Source organism: Oncorhynchus mykiss, chromosome 19, assembly GCF_013265735.2.
Source record: "Oncorhynchus mykiss isolate Arlee chromosome 19, USDA_OmykA_1.1, whole genome shotgun sequence".
Classification (NCBI taxonomy): Eukaryota; Metazoa; Chordata; class Actinopteri; order Salmoniformes; family Salmonidae; genus Oncorhynchus; species Oncorhynchus mykiss.
In genome coordinates, this window is record NC_048583.1 from 52,832,871 (window position 1) to 52,851,671 (window position 18,801).

General features: G+C 42.5%; 2 protein-coding genes across 5 annotated transcripts in view; one reads left to right on the top strand and one right to left on the bottom strand.

Moving 5' to 3' along the window:
* LOC110498105 (proenkephalin-A) overlaps nucleotides 1–2,906 on the top strand; it is a 40,457-nt gene extending 37,551 nt beyond the window's left edge. Inside the window, exon 3 of the mRNA XM_036955070.1 lies at nucleotides 701–2,906. Coding sequence (XP_036810965.1) covers nucleotides 701–1,330 — 630 coding nt within the window. The 3' untranslated portion in view covers nucleotides 1,331–2,906. The remainder of the gene's footprint in view (nucleotides 1–700) is intronic.
* A 327-nt stretch (nucleotides 2,907–3,233) lies between these two features.
* On the bottom strand, nucleotides 3,234–16,297 carry LOC110498103 (zinc finger protein 395). Of its 4 annotated transcripts, none has more exons than XM_021574690.2 (11): nucleotides 15,938–16,297; nucleotides 12,312–12,425; nucleotides 10,761–10,990; nucleotides 9,405–9,625; nucleotides 9,197–9,297; nucleotides 8,756–8,961; nucleotides 8,517–8,617; nucleotides 8,064–8,340; nucleotides 7,752–7,835; nucleotides 6,221–6,339; nucleotides 3,234–5,978 (listed from the first exon to the last, which is right to left on the bottom strand). In XM_021574690.2, the coding sequence occupies exons 3-11, from the start codon at nucleotides 10,953–10,955 to the stop codon at nucleotides 5,867–5,869; spliced, it is 1,416 nt and encodes a 471-aa protein (XP_021430365.2). In that variant the 5' UTR covers nucleotides 10,956–10,990; nucleotides 12,312–12,425; nucleotides 15,938–16,297; the 3' UTR covers nucleotides 3,234–5,866. The 4 variants fall into 4 exon arrangements, with proteins under 4 accessions (XP_021430365.2, XP_021430364.2, XP_021430367.2 ...); XM_021574689.2 differs by having other exon boundaries at nucleotides 12,189–12,425; XM_021574692.2 differs by lacking the exon at nucleotides 12,312–12,425 and having other exon boundaries at nucleotides 8,756–8,958.
* Between the last annotated feature and the right edge of the window lie 2,504 nt (nucleotides 16,298–18,801).

Sequence of the window (18,801 nt, forward strand, 5' to 3'; positions counted from 1 at the left end):
CCTAGACACTGTCGTGTATGAAAAGCCCAGGAGGCAGTTTCTGAGATGCTGGATCCGGAGTGCCTAGCATCAATGATCATACCACGCTCAGTCACTTAGGTCACTGGTTTTGCCCATTCTAATGTTCAATCAAACAGTAACTGAATGCCTCTATACCTGTCTGCCTGCTTTATATAACAAGCCATGGCCACGTGACTCACTGTCTGTAGGAGCGATCCATTTTCGTGAACGGGGTGGTGTACCTAAAAAACTGTCCGGTGAGTGTACACGTAAACAGGGCTAAAAAGTGACTGGTAGCAGGCATAAATAAATACTTATGGTAATATACTAATAGTATGTAAACAGGAGTAATAGTGACCAGTAGCAGGATAAAAAGATAGATACTAATGGAAATGGCAATCAATGAACAGTAGCATAACGATAGTAATAAATCAAACCAATAATCATTATAGCAGCAGCGTAGGTGTGAGGGGTGTCTGCGTGTGGGTATAAGTGTGTGGTGTGAGGAATGAGTGTGTGAGTGAGGTTTTTGCGTGTGAGTGAGTGACAGTGAAGGTGTTTCAGTGTCAGTGTGGATGGGCATAGAGTCAGTGTGGATGGGCATAGAGTCAGTGTGGATGGGCATAGAGTCAGTGTGGATAGTCTGTGGGAGAGCTGCTCTCTAACGGCCATGTGCTCTGTGTTTCCCTCCCCGTCTCAGGTGTGTCTGGTGGAGTGTGAGGGTAACGTCTCCCCTGCCTTCACTTGGGACATGTGCCGCAAGGCCTCAGCCTCCCCACAGTTACCCTCCCTGCCCATAGGGGGCGCTGCCATGCTGACGCGGGTCCAGAAGGAGGTGGAGGCCATGCTGCCAGAGGAAGAGGAGGAACAGGGGGAAGGGGGGCTGATGTACCCAGTAGCCCTGCAGAGGTTTGACCACGTGGTCCGTGCTCTGGGCATAGACGAGTTGGGCAGTGAGAGCCGGCTAACCGCTGATGTCTACAACTCCCAGCTGCCCCAGGAAATGCAGGAAAGGGACGAGGAAGAGGGGGACGAGGAAGAGGGGGATAACGCGATGGAGAGAGAGCAGGACGGAGCGGCGGGGATAAGTCTGTCGAAGCGCTTCGGGGGGTTCCTGAAGGGAAGGCATGGCTACAGGAAGTTGATGGGCCCCGGGAGGCCCTTGCAGAAGCGCTACGGCGGGTTCATAGGCGTCCGGAAATCTGCCCGCAAGTGGAACAACCAGAAACGGTTCAGTGAGTTCCTGAAGCAATACCTGGGCATGAGCACCCGAGCTAGCAAGTCCTACAACAGCGTCTCTGCTGACATCACCCAACAGAACAAGGTGTAGCAACGCACACGGCAACTGTATCCCTGGCAATGACGCACATGTCGTAACCTAGCAACCCCCAACCCCGCCCTACATATTCAAATCTGTCACCAAGGTGATGATTAAACTTCTGTTCTGAACACAACCCCTCATGAAAATCCACACTGGAGCATTATAGATTCAGTCTTGTATACTGCATTTCCTCATTGATAACAATAACATATTATGAATAAAAGCTAAGAAAATAGTTTAAAAAAAGACCATGTATATAGCTAAATGGTTTATCAGAGAATCACATTGGATTAATATTATAGACACACGAACACACTGTATTTGTTTTGCTGTCTATACTGCATCTGTAATGTAACTTTTCAAACCATGTTTGCCTTCATCAATTATGGCTATTATTATTACATAGGCTAATTCAGTGTAAACTTCAGGAATTTAAATGACTTACTAGTGAAGTTTCCATGGATTTCCTGAACCAGTACAGTACATGAGAGGGAGATTGTTTGGTGACTGGGCATGGCACTCTCTTTGTTAGGTTACCCTCTAGTGGCGAATACAAAAATGACTTTCAGATTTCCAATTGAAAATGCACTAAAATATGTTCATGACTATCTTATATAATATAATATAATATATATTATAACACCATCTCAGTATTAGGTTTGTGGATGGCTTGTAACCTATTCACATCTTCAGAACTATTCTCCAAACTTCAATTTCAACCCTGGCTACTATGATTTGGAGCAAAACATCACAATTAACTGTTACTACTGCGTAAGACTTAAATTATATATCCATGCTCATGTACCAATGATCTGTTGGCAAAACTAATGTTCTGACTTGAGAATCAACCTTGGCATGTGTTTTTTGAAGCAGACGCAGATGTAGCCTAGGTCTATTCACTCAGTTCAAGTGTTAACCAGCATAGTGCATGTTTTGACGGTGTTGGAGGTGGAACTGCGTTGGAGCTGTCAAATCTGTGAGCAACTGCTCTTGCCATCATTGTCACCAAGCCACACCCGCCCCACTAGTGTTAAAAGTTCAGAGAAAGTGTAGGCCATGGTTCCCCAACTGGAGGCCCAACAATTCAAATAAAATAATTGAACATAAAAGACAAAAAACAGCAGCAAATCAGCTCCAAGTGATTTAAATTGAGGAAATCTGTTCCAACTACTCCCACACATAGATATGTGATCATATACGAATGTAAGAAACGTTATGTTTTAGGCAAACTTCATATCTGTTTGGGCTTCTTGCAGTCTTCAAATGATTTGTAATTATGTTCAGGCCCCCAGACCATCTGCTCAAGAAAAGAAAATCAGCCCTCGATTGAATGTAGTTGATGATCCCTGGTGTAGGCTATAAAGAAATAGTTACTCTTACATTCCAGTGTTCCAACTTGTAACCAAGGCTGCATGGGATTTCTCTTAATGTACAGCCAACAGCAATGTCCGCTTTAGGATGAATGCCAGGAGCCGCTTGTGGAGTTGGCATCTCTGACGCAGTTCCTACCCTACTGTATGTATGAACTGTGGTCTGAGTTATTACGTGAAACCATTTTGTTGTGCAGTATAAAACCTGTAAATAGCAGAAATTTTACATATCAATAAAGATAGTTTACTATTTGTTTTGTGGCTTGTTATGCAGCAAATGATTCGGTGTCTTGAGGTGTTTTGTTCCAGCGTTCTAGAATGTTCACAAGACAATGACATCTTGTATGAATCCCACAATGCTCCATTTATTAAACAAAAAATGTCCACACCAAATGTCTTGTATAATAACAATAAATGTCCTCTCTTGATCAAATAAAATATCTGTATAGATGCAGGCTCACAACTCAACATGGAAAGGTGTATGACTTTACATCTAACTTGAGGCCAAGATTTGAAAAAGGAGAATAAAAACAAGACTACTAGAGACAGGGTTAATTTTTATCAAGCATATTTCAACATCAAAAAGACCAAAACATTCCAGATTCCATATAAAAATAGTGCATCATAATAAAAAAAGTACTTTATTCAGAGGTCATTTCTTTCTCCAGGTACAGTACATACAGGTAACTGCCAAAATAAAGGAAACACCAGTGTTTTATAGGGTGTTGGGCCACCACAAGCAGCCAGAACAGCGTCAATACACCTTGACATAGATTCTACATGTGTCTGGAACTCGGAGGGATGCGGCACCATTCCATCATTTGGTGTTTTGTTGACGGTGGTGGAAAACGCTGTCTCAGGCGATGCTCCAGAATCTCCCATAATTATTAAATTGGGTTCAAATCTGGTGACTGAGACACACACACACACACACACACTCTTTAAACCCTTTATGTGCCTTTAAGACCCCTCTTTCAAAGTCACTGAGATCTCTTCTTCTAGCCATGGTAGCATAAATTATGGGCAACTGGGCATTTTATTCATGACCCTAAGCATGATGGGATGTTCATTGTTTAACTCAGGAACGACACCTCTGTGGAAGCATCTGATTTCAATATACTTTGTATCTCTCATTTACTCAAGTGTTTCCATTATTTTGGCAGTTAACTATACATAACACAATATATAACCATTTTTGCTTCTGTGGATTCATTGGCTTACTGCAAGGAAACATGAGTTTCAATAAACAAGCATTTTGGGTTTTAACATATGAAACATCTGTTTATGCAAGTTAATTTACAATAAGTGGCAGAGTGACAAGGGTTTAGGGCCACAATGCAGCATATAATTCTAGATAAACCCTTAGCCATGTAAATGTTTTCAGACTCAAATCTTGGCACCATATTTTAGTTCTTATTATTGGCACCACGTGGCACATTCCACATCAAACCTGGAACCTCGATAACATAATTCAGTTAGTGTTTCAGCAGTACTGAGGCTGGTACTGGAGTGTTGGATATCCAAGCATATGGCAAATGTATGGAGATTGATTCCTGACAAAATATATTTATACAAATGGCTTATTTTATTACAACGATGTGAGTAAGAGACCAAAGCTGCCAATGACCTCCATGTTTTAAAGGGAACCAATACTTTCATGCCCTATTCTCTCATAGTGTCTCTTTAATTATAGACTAGTGCTCTGAAATGATATCCGTTAGCATAACCAAAGCCTGTTACGAGGCTATATTATAGACTATTTCTGGTGTAACTAAGAAGACTTTAAGGCATACCAGAAAGGATAGCTACTGTAGCTGCTAACAACAAGGATGAGATACTGGGTCCTTAACTTTAACAGTTGGTTACATCATGCTCAGAGAAGTGAAAATCAATGTGTATGACATCTGATTGGTCTAAAGTATGTGAATTCATTCCTATATCCCACAACATGGTAATTCTTGGCGGAACATTGTATTTAACACACCTTAGAAAAACGACAAGTTGCAAAATATAGACAACATTGCTGGATAATATAACGAAACACAATACAAATTAACATATTCGACATCGCCAAAAAACATGTTTTTGTTCCCTTAAAAAAGCCAAATACATTAAAAAAAGCTACATACATGTTTGCAGGAATAAATGGCTTATGACATCAGACAGGTTGGGCTAATGACTCCCAAATCTGCATTTTACTTCTCCTCCAATCCATTCTCATTGTTTAGGACACAACTTCCTGGTTTACCTGACGCTTGGTAGATCATGAGCAGATGGAATCCGATAGGTCAAGGGGGATTCTCTCAACCAATCCGTGCACTATATGCAATTGACAAGAGCTGGTATAAATGAAACTCAATACTTTTTAACAAATAAATGAGCAAGTTGACTGCAACTCTTCTCTGACATGGTAACAAGCATGCTATTTACAGGACCTACGTATTTAGTGAGGCTTCACCTCTGTCACATAGGGCTAGCGCCCTCCTAGTATCACTTTACGTTCTTCTCCTCGTCATCATTCTCCACTGCATGCACAGACAGGAAGCCAAAGCCTGATGGATGGGTTAACCTTTGTATCATACGGATCTGTTCTTCCCCGGGCGTTTGGAAGTTAGGTTAATTTACAGATCAGATGTTCTGCTCAGCACCTGTCTGGCTCAGGCCCACAATTGGCAACAAAAGCCTTGTTTCCAAGCCAAGTTATGGACGGCATGATGTCATAGATCTATAGACATCCCCTATATAGCTGTTGGGTATAGAAGAGCTGCTGTTTATAAGTTATAGCCAAAGATTTGGAAGAGAGGATCACACGTTCCACTTCCTTTATAGCCCCTCCCTGGGCAGGAAGACAGGGGAACTGAGATGCAAAACTATGCTTCTGGTAAAGGTCATAGGTTACCAGTCATAGGTTATTTAGCTGCCTGCCCCACGCAGAGTTCACCATGAGCACCAACGCACAAGAACCCGAAGTTGTCAAAGACATGAACAAAATACATAAAACTTTTAGTAAAGTGGTAAAAAGTACAAAAAAAGTTTTTTTAAAGAAAGAAATAAACATCAACGTACATGGTGCTCCACTGGTTGACCCCCCAGATCTTTCCTCAGTCTTCACTCGAAGAGGTGACAGCTCCGTCTTTCTTTCTCTCGCTCTTCATCCCTCTCTTCTATGAGGGGTTCAGTCGAGGAAGCGCTGGCAGGCTTTCTTCCAGCGACAGGCGGTGCACCACTGGTCCCGGTGCTCGATGCCGTACACCTTACGGCACTTCTTCGCCTCGCCGCGGATTCTCCTATAGAGAGAAAAGAGGGTGGGAAAGAGAGGGGGGAGGGGAAGTCAATTTACAGTAAATGTAATGAACGGAAATGGAGAGAGAGTCATAAGTAAGGAGATGCATAGATAAGAGTGAGGAAAAGACAGAAAAATCAGATCGGCGAGAAGGGAAATTACTGTAGACTCAGATTGACTGAGGCAGATATGAGGCATTAAAATGTTATCAATAATGATACATTAGTAATAGTATAAATATCTCACCTTGCGGACCAGTGGCTGCGTTGGGGAGAGGTGCTGACAGGGTGTGGTCTGATGGGGGAACTGTGCTGCTGCAACCACTGTTCTCCCACACTGACTGACCTCACACGGAACGACGCACCCTGGTGGACAGAGGGGGAAACAGGTGAGAAGCAGTGCATAGAAAAACAACAGAACATACATATTATGACTGCCTTTGTTATGGGTGATGAAGAGCATCATGTCCTTATAAAAGGCTTCTTTTCCACATCTCCTTTACCTCCACTGATGAGAAAGGAACTGCAGATGAGAGGAGACAAGGACAGCCACTATAAATAAGTGTAAACTCAGTTTTTGGTAATTGGTTAGAGACTACTAACTAATCTGTCTAATTTTATACAAATAACCCACACCTGAATTGAACATATGTTGTGCTGAGAAATCTACAACCCTAAAGGAAAATATAAAACAATCTGTAAATATCATTAATACTACAGATGGGAACTGAGCAGTGTAGATCAATCTGGTTCAATGCATTTGTTATGCATGGTTGCTGACAAGTAAACTAATAAAATAAATGACAACATACTGCATTTGATGTTGCCATCTCTCACAATACTGCAAGGTCCAGCAAAACAACACTGGTGAAAGTAAGGAAAATCTTCATCCACTATTTTAGCATTCATGCAATGCGTATTTAGATTATAGTAAACTGAACGGTGCATGTTAACTGCTGAAACGGCATCAGCGTTGATTTCTCTTTGTGTGTACTGCTGCAGACTACTGCAGTGGCTTGATCACGCCAGTGTACACGTGTTGTTACAAATAAATTACCTGCAGTTTCTACTACATATCGATAGGTGGCAGTGTTGTAGCACCAGCTAACGAGAGACTATGGGCCAGTGGAGACAAAGGCAGCCAGTTCAGCGATGGAAAGAAAATATGATCAAATCAACAGGGGATTAGCGGGTAAATATCCATGACACTATTGGCAGTATAGAGCAGCTCTGGAGACAGGGCACTAAATCTATCCTAGAAAACAAATGCTATTTTTCCCTGATGGACTGAATTCAATTCCCCAAACACATACTGGCAAAGGCTCGGAATGGGAAATGTTTCTGCAAATATTCCACTTTTAAAAGCAAATATGTCAAAACGCTTGGATATATGGACAATTCTTTGTTTAAAGGGCAAAAATATGTTGAATTCTACCAGCAAAAATAGCATATACCTGGACATAGAGCATGAACAGCAGTTGTACAGTAGATTCTTAACTGAGTGTTTATAAATCAATTATCTACAGGGAATTTCCCTTGAGATTCTCCTATTGGATTCTGCAGTGACGGTTGAGTCCAAGAGCCCCAGGAGTCAGGGTTGTGTTGATTGCCATTTCATTGGTGTAGTCTGTTGTCCAGCTCCTTTACCAACACTTTTCTCTAGGCGCATTTGATTTAGCTCAGCCGGGGTGTGGGATCGGCGGTTTTTGCACATTTGCGACCATTCCTTCAGTCCTAAAGTGCAAACTCTACCCACCCAGTGCTTCAGGCAAGTTTACCTGTCTTGGGTGGAGGGTTGAGGTAGGTGTGGTACAATGGCAGGAGGAGACCGAGACAGGTGGATCCACCACCTGGACTGGAACCTACAGAGATAAATAAAGTGCGATCAGGTAGGATCATTGATTGCAAAAATATGAAACAATAGGCTATATAACCACATACAAAAACAGAGTTTGCAATAGGTGCTCATAGCATGCTTGTTATATATTTAACTCAAGAAACACATTTGTTTTCCACTTTTCATTCCCGGTATGCAGAACAGAGATAACTTAGACATGAATAGCAGGGAGGGCAGTTGTCCTAGTGCTTACCTGGTAGGAGTGCTCAGAGTGGACCTGCCAGAAGAAGTCTGGGGTGGAGGGGGCAGACTGGCTGAGCTGGGGGCTCACTTCTGTGGGGGAGTCTCCTCCAGCTCCTGGTCCTACGCCAGCGGGAGAGGGGCTGGAGGTGGAGGTGCAGGCCGGCCATGGGGTGCTGGGGGTGGAGACCCCTAGAGGTCGGGTGAGAGGCCGCGGCTCCCGCTGATGGATCTCTGTGTAGTAGAAGTCCTCCTCGCTGCAGGAGCAACGCTCATGCTCACTGACTTGGCTGAGGGAAAACACGTGGATATACAGTGCATAGATTAATGCAACAGTTGTTTTCTTGTGCAACTATTACTGCTAGTAGAAGAGCTGTCACATCATCTGACGATAAAAGTTAAGACTTTATAATGTCAACGGACGCCATTTTTGCACCAAAGATCAGTCTCATCCCTAGACACTTACCCCAGGTGCAGGGTACGGATGTGACGTTTAATCCCAACGACAGACTTCAGAATCTTCCCACAGTTTGGCCACAGACACCTGTAGGCCACCTTCACTGAGTTCTGAGAGGAAACAAGTTCACAGGTAAGCAAGGCTGATGGAACATTAAATCAAGAACAAGTAGCTGATGTGGGGCAGAATTTACTGGCAAGCACATTGCCACAGTGGTCAAAGTCTGTCCCCGTGACTACCCAACTCACCCTGCGTTTCCGTGGTGCTGGCTCGTCAAACAGCACCTGCTCCATGTCCAATCCCTCATCAGGGGGCATGGACAGGCTGTGACCCTCTGTTTCTGTGATTGGTGGAGAGGGAGCTGGGCTTCCGTAGCCATGGTCACAGCTCCAGTAGCCACTACTTCCGCTGTCTGAGAGTTCCCCACCTCCACACTCCATACCAGCAGAACCTGCTGTACACATACACACATTAGTAACTTATCCAGAAGTCACTTACAGTGCATACATTTTCATACTGGACCCCTATGGGAATCGAACCTACAACCGTGGCGTTGCAAACAATATGCTCTACCAACTGAGACACACACACACACACCTTACTAGTGCTGCAATGGTTGATAAAAATTGGGAGAGAAAAAATATAACCAAGAGCTTATCACTCAATCAATTATTCTGTCAATGAATTACCTGTGACTGTGTCTCTCTGAGGAGGGCTCGGGACCAGAGGGCTGCAGGACAGGCTGGTCAGAACCAGGGCTGCCATCATCTCATCCATAGTCTCCGCACTCCTGTAGCAGGGAGAACGATAAGGTATAGAGAGAGAGACACACACAATGACAGGGGAATGCATACCCTGCTCCAGTTAACACACAAATGACATCCACGCTACACTAACCTCCTGGGCACGTCGATGCAGGAGGACATTTGGTGTGGTCTGCCTGTGCCTTGTGTCGTAGTAGAAGGTGGAGGCGGTACGGTGGGGCAGGTCCATACGTCCTCTAGTTTCCTCAGGACATGCTGTCCCAGGACAGGCAGTAGGACGGCCACCTCATTATCCACATGGTTGTGTTGCTCCACTATCCCTGTGCACTCACGCCCTCCACACAACACATACACCTGAAGAGAGAGGGAGAGGTTAGCGACAGAAGTGTAATTGAGGGAGGAAATAGGAGGGAGTGATATGGATGTACAAGGATGGGGGGAGAGAGACAGAGAGAGTCCTAAACAGAGGAGTACACAGTGGCAGAATACCTGACCCCTGTGACTGACCCAAAATCCTTGACTACGTACAGACTCAGCGAGCATAGCCTTGCTATTGAGAGGTCGTTATAGGCAGACATGGCTCTCAAGAGAAGACAGGATATGTGCCCATTGTCAACAAAATTGGTGGAAACTGAGCTGCACTTCCTAACCTGTGTGACCACAGACACATATTTCCCTCAGATCACACAGACCCACAAAGAATTAGAGAACTTGACAAGGAATATCCACAAGCGTTTCAAGGTTCATTGTCTTTACTTGCAAACTCCAAAATAAAGGTGTACAGCCATGTAGAAATGGTAGAAAACAGGAGTGATATACCCAACTCAACATGAGGCAGTGTCACATTAATAATGTACCGACTCTGGGTAAAGGTCACAGTCAACACATGTCCATAATAACCATGCTCCCATGAATAGTAATAATACTATACTGCAGTTAAGTACACCACATATTCAGTAGGAATGATTTGTATAGTGTCCACACTATAACAAAATCCAACATTGATAAGCTCCCATATCTGTTTGGCAAAATACCAATGTGCAATCATGGCAGCAAGATTTGTGGCCCGTTGCCATGAGAAGACGGCAACCAATGTTTACTGTTCATTTCTAATAGTTTTTTGTTGACGTTGTTAAATGATCCTCTCACTTTTGTTTATTTTACTTGCTTTGGCAATGTAAACATATTTCCCATGCCAATAAAGCCCCTTTGAATTGAGAGAGAGCAAGAAAGAGCAAGAGAGAGTGTGATAGAGATGTACAACGATTGAGAGAGAGAGAGAGATGTACAATGACAAGTCAAAAAGAACAAGTCAGGGTTAGTGCAAAGATAGGGGGAGCGTAAGAAAGACAGATATAAAAAGACAGACAGCGATACTTCGAGGAAAGAGAAAATTCATTAAAACAATCTGAATTTGAATTAGAGAGTGACAGACAGATTGTCAGTGTTCTCTCAAGCATGACATGGAACATAAGAATGTCTCCCTCACCTTCTGTCCTGGAAGTAGTTTGTTGTTGAACCTGCTGAGATGCTGGGGCCCTGGTGATCCCATGGTTGGGCCCCCCACATCCCCCTCGGGGTCCCCATGACCCCCTGTCTCCAGTGTGCTCTCCATGGAGGGGCAGGAGGTACACACCAACGCCCCTAATGGGGAACGCTTCCCCAGACGACTCTTAGGTAACATGGTTGGCAGTAACACTGTCTGTAGACTCAGAAGATCTATTGGGAACAAAGACAGAGACAGACAGACGAAACAGGAGTAGAGTTTGGGTTTAGTTACTGTAGTAGGAGAGTACTGATCCTGCCTCAGAAATCATGCTGTGTTACATTCTGAGAAATGCACTCTGGTTGTCATTCGTATCCATTTTAAAAGATCTTAGAAGTGCGCATGTTACACTTCATCTCTTTTACAGTCAAATGCCATTGCAGGGTCAATGAGGATTGAGAAATTGACCATCTGCTTTCAACACATTACAGAAAAAAATCTGTGTGCTCACTTTGCGATTGTATTTCATGTTTTGAAGCTCTATAAAGTTATTTATTGACAGAGTCATATCCATACAGATGCATGTGTGGATGACAGCTCAGCCATTCTGCCATGAATGTTGATGGATTGATTAAGAGTGTGGGGAGGGTACTCCTGAAAGCTAATCAATTGCAGAATTGGTCTTTATCAGCACTTGAATGAACACCTGTCTTAGATCAAAATCTACCCCCTCCCCACCTAAACGCTCTTGGTTGAAATTGCATCAGATGACCATATCTCCCAACCCTATCCTTGACTATTAGATAAAAACACATCTGACACCAAATCAGTGGGTAGGAGGTGACTTCTTTCTACACCATCCAACTATATACTATGGTGTGTACTGGCTTGGGATCAGCTGGCTTCCGCAGATAGAGTTACAACACAAATATTTACCCATGACCTATTTTGGAGTCCTTCTCTATTTCGGACACTTGAGACATTTTACCAGATGCTCTTATCCAGAGCAACTTACAGTAGTGAGTGCATACATTTGAACTTATTCACACTTGTCCCTGTGGGAATCAAACCCACAACCCTGGCATTGCAAGCGCCATGCTCTACCACCTGAGGGCCATGCTCTACCACCTGAGGGCCATGCTCTACCACCTGAGCCACAAGGTTTGCCTTGACCTTTACAGAGAGCTCATTGCTGGTTAAACCTCCTACACACAGAGCTAAAGTTAGCTGACATTCAACATCCCAATGGAATGTGTAGGCCTACCTTAAGATACTATTACCATTACACAACAGTAGCCTGTGAATAGAATCTTCAAACCAGAAATATATTAATTCCAAAAGAGTGCCCTACTAATGACTCTTCATTTGTTAAAGTTGTTCCAAGTTACATGTTCAAAAATAAACGATTATGACAAAATGCTTTGTATTTACCCTGCACAGGAAATGCGATAGAGGCAGGGCTTCAATGATAGTCTCCAATAATTTGAGGTGTGGGATTCTCCAAAAACATTCTCCCAATAATGAATGAACTCTTCTCCTGCAAAGTGATTGTACCTCTAATCCCATGAACTCATTCTACCATCAATCCCCCTGCCGTTCTCACGTCGTCAATAGAAACATTCCAATGGGCATCAGTATATGGACGTCATCACGATAACTGATGCAATTCTGGAAACCAGAGAGCAAGACACAGTGAGTCACCCCTTCTAGAAAATATAGAAGAACAATTTACAGTTGGGAAAGATTTAGGGTGGACCAGATTTGCTCTGTTGAGTGGTCACGGTCCATCATATCCTGTAATACCGATTAAAAACACATCAAAGAGAGAAGGGAAGAAGTGTGTGTGTGTGCATAAGCAACAACAATGCCACCAGAGAAGCCAAAAGGCTGAGTATTAAAGAGAGAAGGGGGAGGTAAGGTTCTCTCCATCCCCTCCTTGATTCCAGTAATGTTTGACTCACTGGTGTAATGATGAACCAACCTGATGGTAACAGAATTTCCTTTGATTTCACAACATTGGCCCTCTGTAACAGTAGCTCGCTGCTGTACGTAGAGGCATACAATAGTCACCAGCCACAGGTGGCACTGTAACTCTATACCAGGAATACAGGGGAAAAGAACACGTCTTATAAGGGGAAAAGGGATACCTCGTCAGTTTCACAACTGAATGCAATTCAGATGAACCATCAAACAGGAAAAGCGTCAATACAGGACTAAGATTGAATCCTACTACACCGGCGCTGACGGATATGGTAGGGCTTGCAAACTATTACAGACTACAAAGAGAAACCCAGCCTCGAGCCTACCAGATGGGCTAAATGCCTTTAATGCTGGCGTCGAGGCAAGCAACACTGAAGCATGCACGAGAGCAAAAGCTGTTCTGGGTGACTGTGGGATCACACTCTCCGTAGCCGATGTGAGCAGGTCAACATTCACAAGGCGGGGCCAGACGGATTATCAGGATGTTTACTCAAAGCATGCGCGGACCAACTGGCAAGTGTCTTCACTGACATTTTCAACCTCTCCCCGGCCGAGTCTGTAATACCCACACATGTCAAGCAGACCATCATAGTCCCTGTGCCCAAGAAAGCGAAGGTAACCTTCCTAAATGACTACTACTCAGTAGCACTCACGTCTGTATCCATGAAGTGCTTTAAAAGGCTGGTCTTGGCTCACATCAACACCATCATCCCGGAATCACTAGACTCACACAAACTCACATACCGCCCCAACAGATGATGCAACCTCAATCGCACTCCATACATACCACCATTTCCCACCTGGACAAAAGGAACACCTATGTGAGAATGCTGTTCATTGACTACAGCTCAGTGTAACACCATCCTGCCCACAAAGCTCATCACTAAGCTAAGGACCCTGGGACTAAACACCTCCCTCTGCAACTGGATCGCTGCACAACTATTTACAGGTCTCTGCAGATGTTTATCGGGTTCAAGTTCGGGCTGGACCACTCAAGAACATTCAGAGATTTGTGCCAAAGCCACTCCTGCGTTGTCTTGGCTGTGTGCTTAGGGTCATTGTCCTGTATGAAGGTGAACCGTCGCACCAGTCTGAGGTCCTGAGTGCTCTGGAGCAGGTTCATCAAATATCTCCATACTTTGCTCTGTTCACCTTTTCTTCGATCCGACTAATCTCCCAGTCCCTGCCTCTGAAAAACATCCCCACAGCACGATGCTGATACCACCATGCTTCACCGTTGGGATGGTGCCAGATTTCCTCCAGATGTGAAGCTTGGCATTCAGGCCAAAGAGTTCACGCTTGGTTTCATCAGACCAGAGAATCTTGTTTCTCATGGTCAGAGTCCTTTAGGTGCCTTTTGGCAAACTCTAAGCGGGCTGTCATGTGCCTTTTACTGACACGTGTGTGCCTTTCCAAATCATGTCCAATCAATTGAATTTACCCCAGGTGGACTCCAATGAAGTTGTAGAAACATTGTGGATGACCAATGGAAACAGGATGCACTTGAGCTCAATTTTGAGTCTCATAACAAATGGTCTGAATACTTATGTAAATAAGACGTATTGTTTTGTTGTTGACATTTCTAAATACCTATTTTGGGTTTGTCATTACAGGGTATTGTGTGTAGATGGATTAAAATAAATAAAAAGTTATTTTAGAATAAGGCTGTAACGTAACAAAATGTGGAAAAAGTCAAGGGGTCTGAATACTTTCCAAAATGCACTGTATTTTTAACGCATGCCTTTTATTCTCCTCCATAAGTAAAAGCAAGAAATGCATCACCTATGCCTCTTCTGCCATTCATTCCTATATAGCACCACATTGGAGGTGTCATAATACCCATAAAACCTAGTGGTCAAACAGGGAAGTGGTTCTAATCATTTTCCCACCATTATTTTTTCCCATAGGAGATTTTAGAAACACATCAAATAATTTTGTATAGGCTTACCCAAAACGTGCTGTTTTGATAACCATGTAAATCTCTCTCGGACAAGGTGACAAATATTTGACTGCATTTACTCAGATTCAAAAATGCTAATTAGGTCAAAATAGACATCATGCAAAACTACAAATCCCTGCAAGCTCCTGCACCTCATCTCTAGCTGACACATTTGCTAACAGGTATTGTGTCTATTTAAAACTTGCACAAGACTGTTCACAGAATTGTCAATTTAAAGAAATCTAGGCAATGTATCTATTACTACATTTAGCGAACATTCGAGAGGGGGGGGGGGGGGGGGGGGGTAAATATTGATCAAAATCACATTGTCCTAGAGATTTACACGGTTATCAAAACATCACGCAAGGGTAATTCTACACAAAACACAGCCCTTGTTTTAAGTGTTTCTAAAATCCACTATGGGAAATATGAATGGTGGGAAAACGATTGGAACCATATCCCTGTTTGACCACTAGGTTATGGGTATTATGACTCACTGTGGTACTCGAAGACTGGTTTGGATTTCTCCCTGACCAAAATAGCTGCCATTCTCAGAACATTCTAGAACTTGAGGGTCTATGACATAGCTGTCCACCCCCTTATCGGTAGAAATTAGTATAACCACGCATGCCCGCACCAAAACTGTCAATTTCTCTTACCAAAAATAGACCATGAAAACACCATCATTGCAGTAAAATTATCACTACGATACTTAATGTAGATGATTTAGTGTAATGCATAATACATTTTTAATTCGTTTGATTTTATAAATTTTGTATCTTATGTTTACTGGTTTCCCAATAATAGGATAATGTTGGATGTTATTTTAAACTAAATTAGTTCTATAAGGTTGTCACAAAAGATCTATGCACACAAGATATTTTAGGATGCAAAACATCACGTTTACAGCCTATATTCTGCAGCTCATGCTTTGTAATAAAAATGTAATAAGGCATTGATTGCTTCATTGAACAATTACTGATAGCCCACAAATAACAAGCGTCTGCATTGACTGGGTCCTAATATTATTTGCAACTTCACAGTTGATAAACATGGTCATATAAAACGTAGCCTCAATGCATTTTGCAGCGATAAGAACATGTTTTCTTCCCCTTCATGTTTACAATACAAATATGCACTTAAAATCCAAACCTTATATACTGCATAAGGAATCTACTAACATGTTGAAAAGCATGCATCCCAAACAGCACTTTTCCTTGAGAAAACCCTCCCAAAGTTTCAATGGGTACAGTGCACTTACCTCTGCCAATATTCAACACACCAGCTTCCTTAAAGCTCGCTTTAACCGGCTGTAACTTGAAATGCTGTTTTCCCTGCCTGAAAAAGGGTTGTATGCTGGTTATATCCAAACCCGGTATGGATTAAGGGGCAGGATTGGAATTGAGCTTTTCTTCTGCGAAAACATTATCAAGTAAATACCATACATACACGGTACTCGGACGTAAATAACCGTCTACTTTACATATTTGACTCAACTGAATAGATACATCAGTGGCTGTTAAACAGTTTTAGCGTGATATAGCTGTAGGTGTCGAGTTTTGTTAAAAAGGAATGAAATACACGTCCGGGTTTTCTTTAATCTGTTTTCAGCGGGTTTTCAGGTCTTGTAGTAAACAAGAGAACCATGTGGTAAGGATGTCAGCGTTCATTGGTCAAACCCTGTTTTTCTAGACACACGCCCCACAAAGCTCACTTGTTTACAGTAGCTTGGATTTGGGCTTGTTTGAGTGGAGCTCACAATGGACGTACAGTAACTCAACTAGGTTACATTGTTGTATGCATGCTGCAGAAAGCAAACAGCTACATTGAAAGTTGCAACGTTGCTCATCATTTCAGTGCAAGTTTAGAACTTTGTCACATTGCTTCAGTGAAAGTTTGTCATAGGCTACGATAGGGAATTTGGTGAAGTTCCAAATTAATTATTATAATAAATGTTATATACTGTTAGTTCTATTAGGTCTATTTTTTGCCATTTCATACCCATCTGCAACATTAACAATATTGCTACTGTAATGTCACAGCTCCATTCCTAATCTCACAATTAATCAGCGTTTGACTAAACCAGTCAGATGAGATTCGCTGTGTGACTTACACAGGAGCCTATGTAATCCACACTGCCTTTGTTTACACTAATTATAAGGTGTTGGCTCTCCTTTTCTTGAGGTGAAAAACAACAGGTATGTGGATGGCTTGTGTGGGCATGGTGTGTGGGCATACAGCAGTTTACATCAGTGGTTCTCAAACATTTCCTCAGGGACCCCTTACATTTCACCTGGTTCATTTCATTAAGGGCTTGATGATTAGTTGACAAGTTGAATCAGGTGTGCTAGCTCTAGAATAGAATAGGTCAAATACATGGAACGGCTGAGGGTCCCCAAGGAGATGCTTGAGAACCACTGGTGTACATACAATAGATCAGTGGTTTCTTAAACCTCTCCTCTGGGAACCAAAGCCATTCCCTGTATTTTATATATTCCAGAACTTGCACACCTGATTCAACTTGACAACTAATCATCAGCCCTAGGTGAATGACAAGCATTTCGATACACTCGCATTAACATCTGCTAAGGTGACCAATAACATTTGATTTGAATCGGGTGAGCTAGTTGAAGGCTACAACAGAGAGGAAGAGGAAAAGCAAGAGGATTTACTCCCCCCAAAATCTGTGTGAGATAAGCTCCTTTTGTATGGATGTCTATGAGAAAGTGTAGAGATAGGTGTGTCTTATTTGATCTAATACAAGTTTCTTCATATTACACATTTAGACTACTGATATAAGTGGAGGCACGTGGCATTCCCGCAATTGTGAGAATCATGACTTTGTTGTGCCTGCTATTCAAACACCTATCTGCCCTCTCATTCAATAGAATGGTCCCGCCTGATATCGCCTCCTCTAGCTTGCCTTCCATTTTTGAGGACGTGCATTTCTATTGTTAGAGCGGTCACTTGACTATCTTGTCAATTTAATCGAAAATCTTTGGCTACAACAAAATAGGTTTGAGAACCACATAGATATTGTGTAGCTATAAAGATGAAGGACCAGGGACGCTGTTTTAATCATTTTTTTTTTCACATTCCGTGAATATTGGCGAGAGGAGATGTGACGACATCCCCATGCAGTTACAGAATACCGATTTTAGCCTAACGGTCTGGCTCGAGAGATAGTAGTTCGTCATTTTATAGCTCTTGCTGCATGGGGAGCTCGTGCTGTACGTGCGGGTGAGCGTCTGGTCGATCAGGCATATATCACACACGCGCGCACACACACACACATTGAAAAGCTGCACGTAGAGAGCGTACAACACGTCGTCCTTGATGTGTGGGGGTGGGTGAGTCAGTGGCGCTCTAAAGAATGTTGTTGCGAAATAGGCCTACACTCTGGTCCACTGACCCAGATACAGCCTAGTTAGTTTATAGTTAGTTACTCAGTTCATGGGCTCCCTTCTCAGCTTTCACACTTGCATATAAATGTATCCGACTGGCAACTAACTTACCCCGTCTCAATCCTGTGAAAATAAGGACACCATTACATGTAAATTAAAAAAAACAAAAAACAGATACAAGCATAGGCTATTCTCTGCAGCAAATCAGTTTAATGTTATTGTATCTCTCTCCCGCTCTCAATTAAAGGTCTTAATTGGCATGGGAAACATATGTTTACATTGCCAAAGCAAGTGAAATAGATAATAGACAAAAGTAGAATGAAAAATGAACAGTAAACACTCACAAAAGTTTCTAAATTAAGACACATTTCAAATGTCATTTTATGGCTACATACCGTATTGTAACGATGTGCAAATAGTTAAAGTACAAAGGGGAAAATAAATAAACATATAGGTTGTATTTACAATGGTGTTTGTTCTTCACTTGTTGCCCTTTTCTTATGGCAACAGGTCACAAATATTGCTGCTGTGATGGCACACTGTAATATTTCTCCCAATAGATATGGGAGATCAAAATCGATTTTGTTTTTGAATTCTTTGAAGGTCTGTGAAATACACTACCATTCAAAATTCTGTGGTCATTTCCATGTTGTTGAAAGAAAAACAACATTTTTGAACATTAAAATAACAACAAATTGCTCAGAAATACAGTGTAGACATT

Bases quoted from the DNA above. Each gene is read 5' to 3' on its own strand.
- LOC110498103 (XM_021574688.2), bottom strand. From the start codon at position 10,955: ATGTTACCTAAGAGTCGTCTGGGGAAGCGTTCCCCATTAGGGGCGTTG. The intron at 8,962-9,196 runs GTAATTCATTGA...GTATGTGTACAG, and splicing joins TCAGAGAGACACAGTCACAG to CAGGTTCTGCTGGTATGGAG. The intron at 6,340-7,751 runs GTAAACTTGCCT...TCTGTCCACCAG, and splicing joins CAACCCTCCACCCAAGACAG to GGTGCGTCGTTCCGTGTGAG.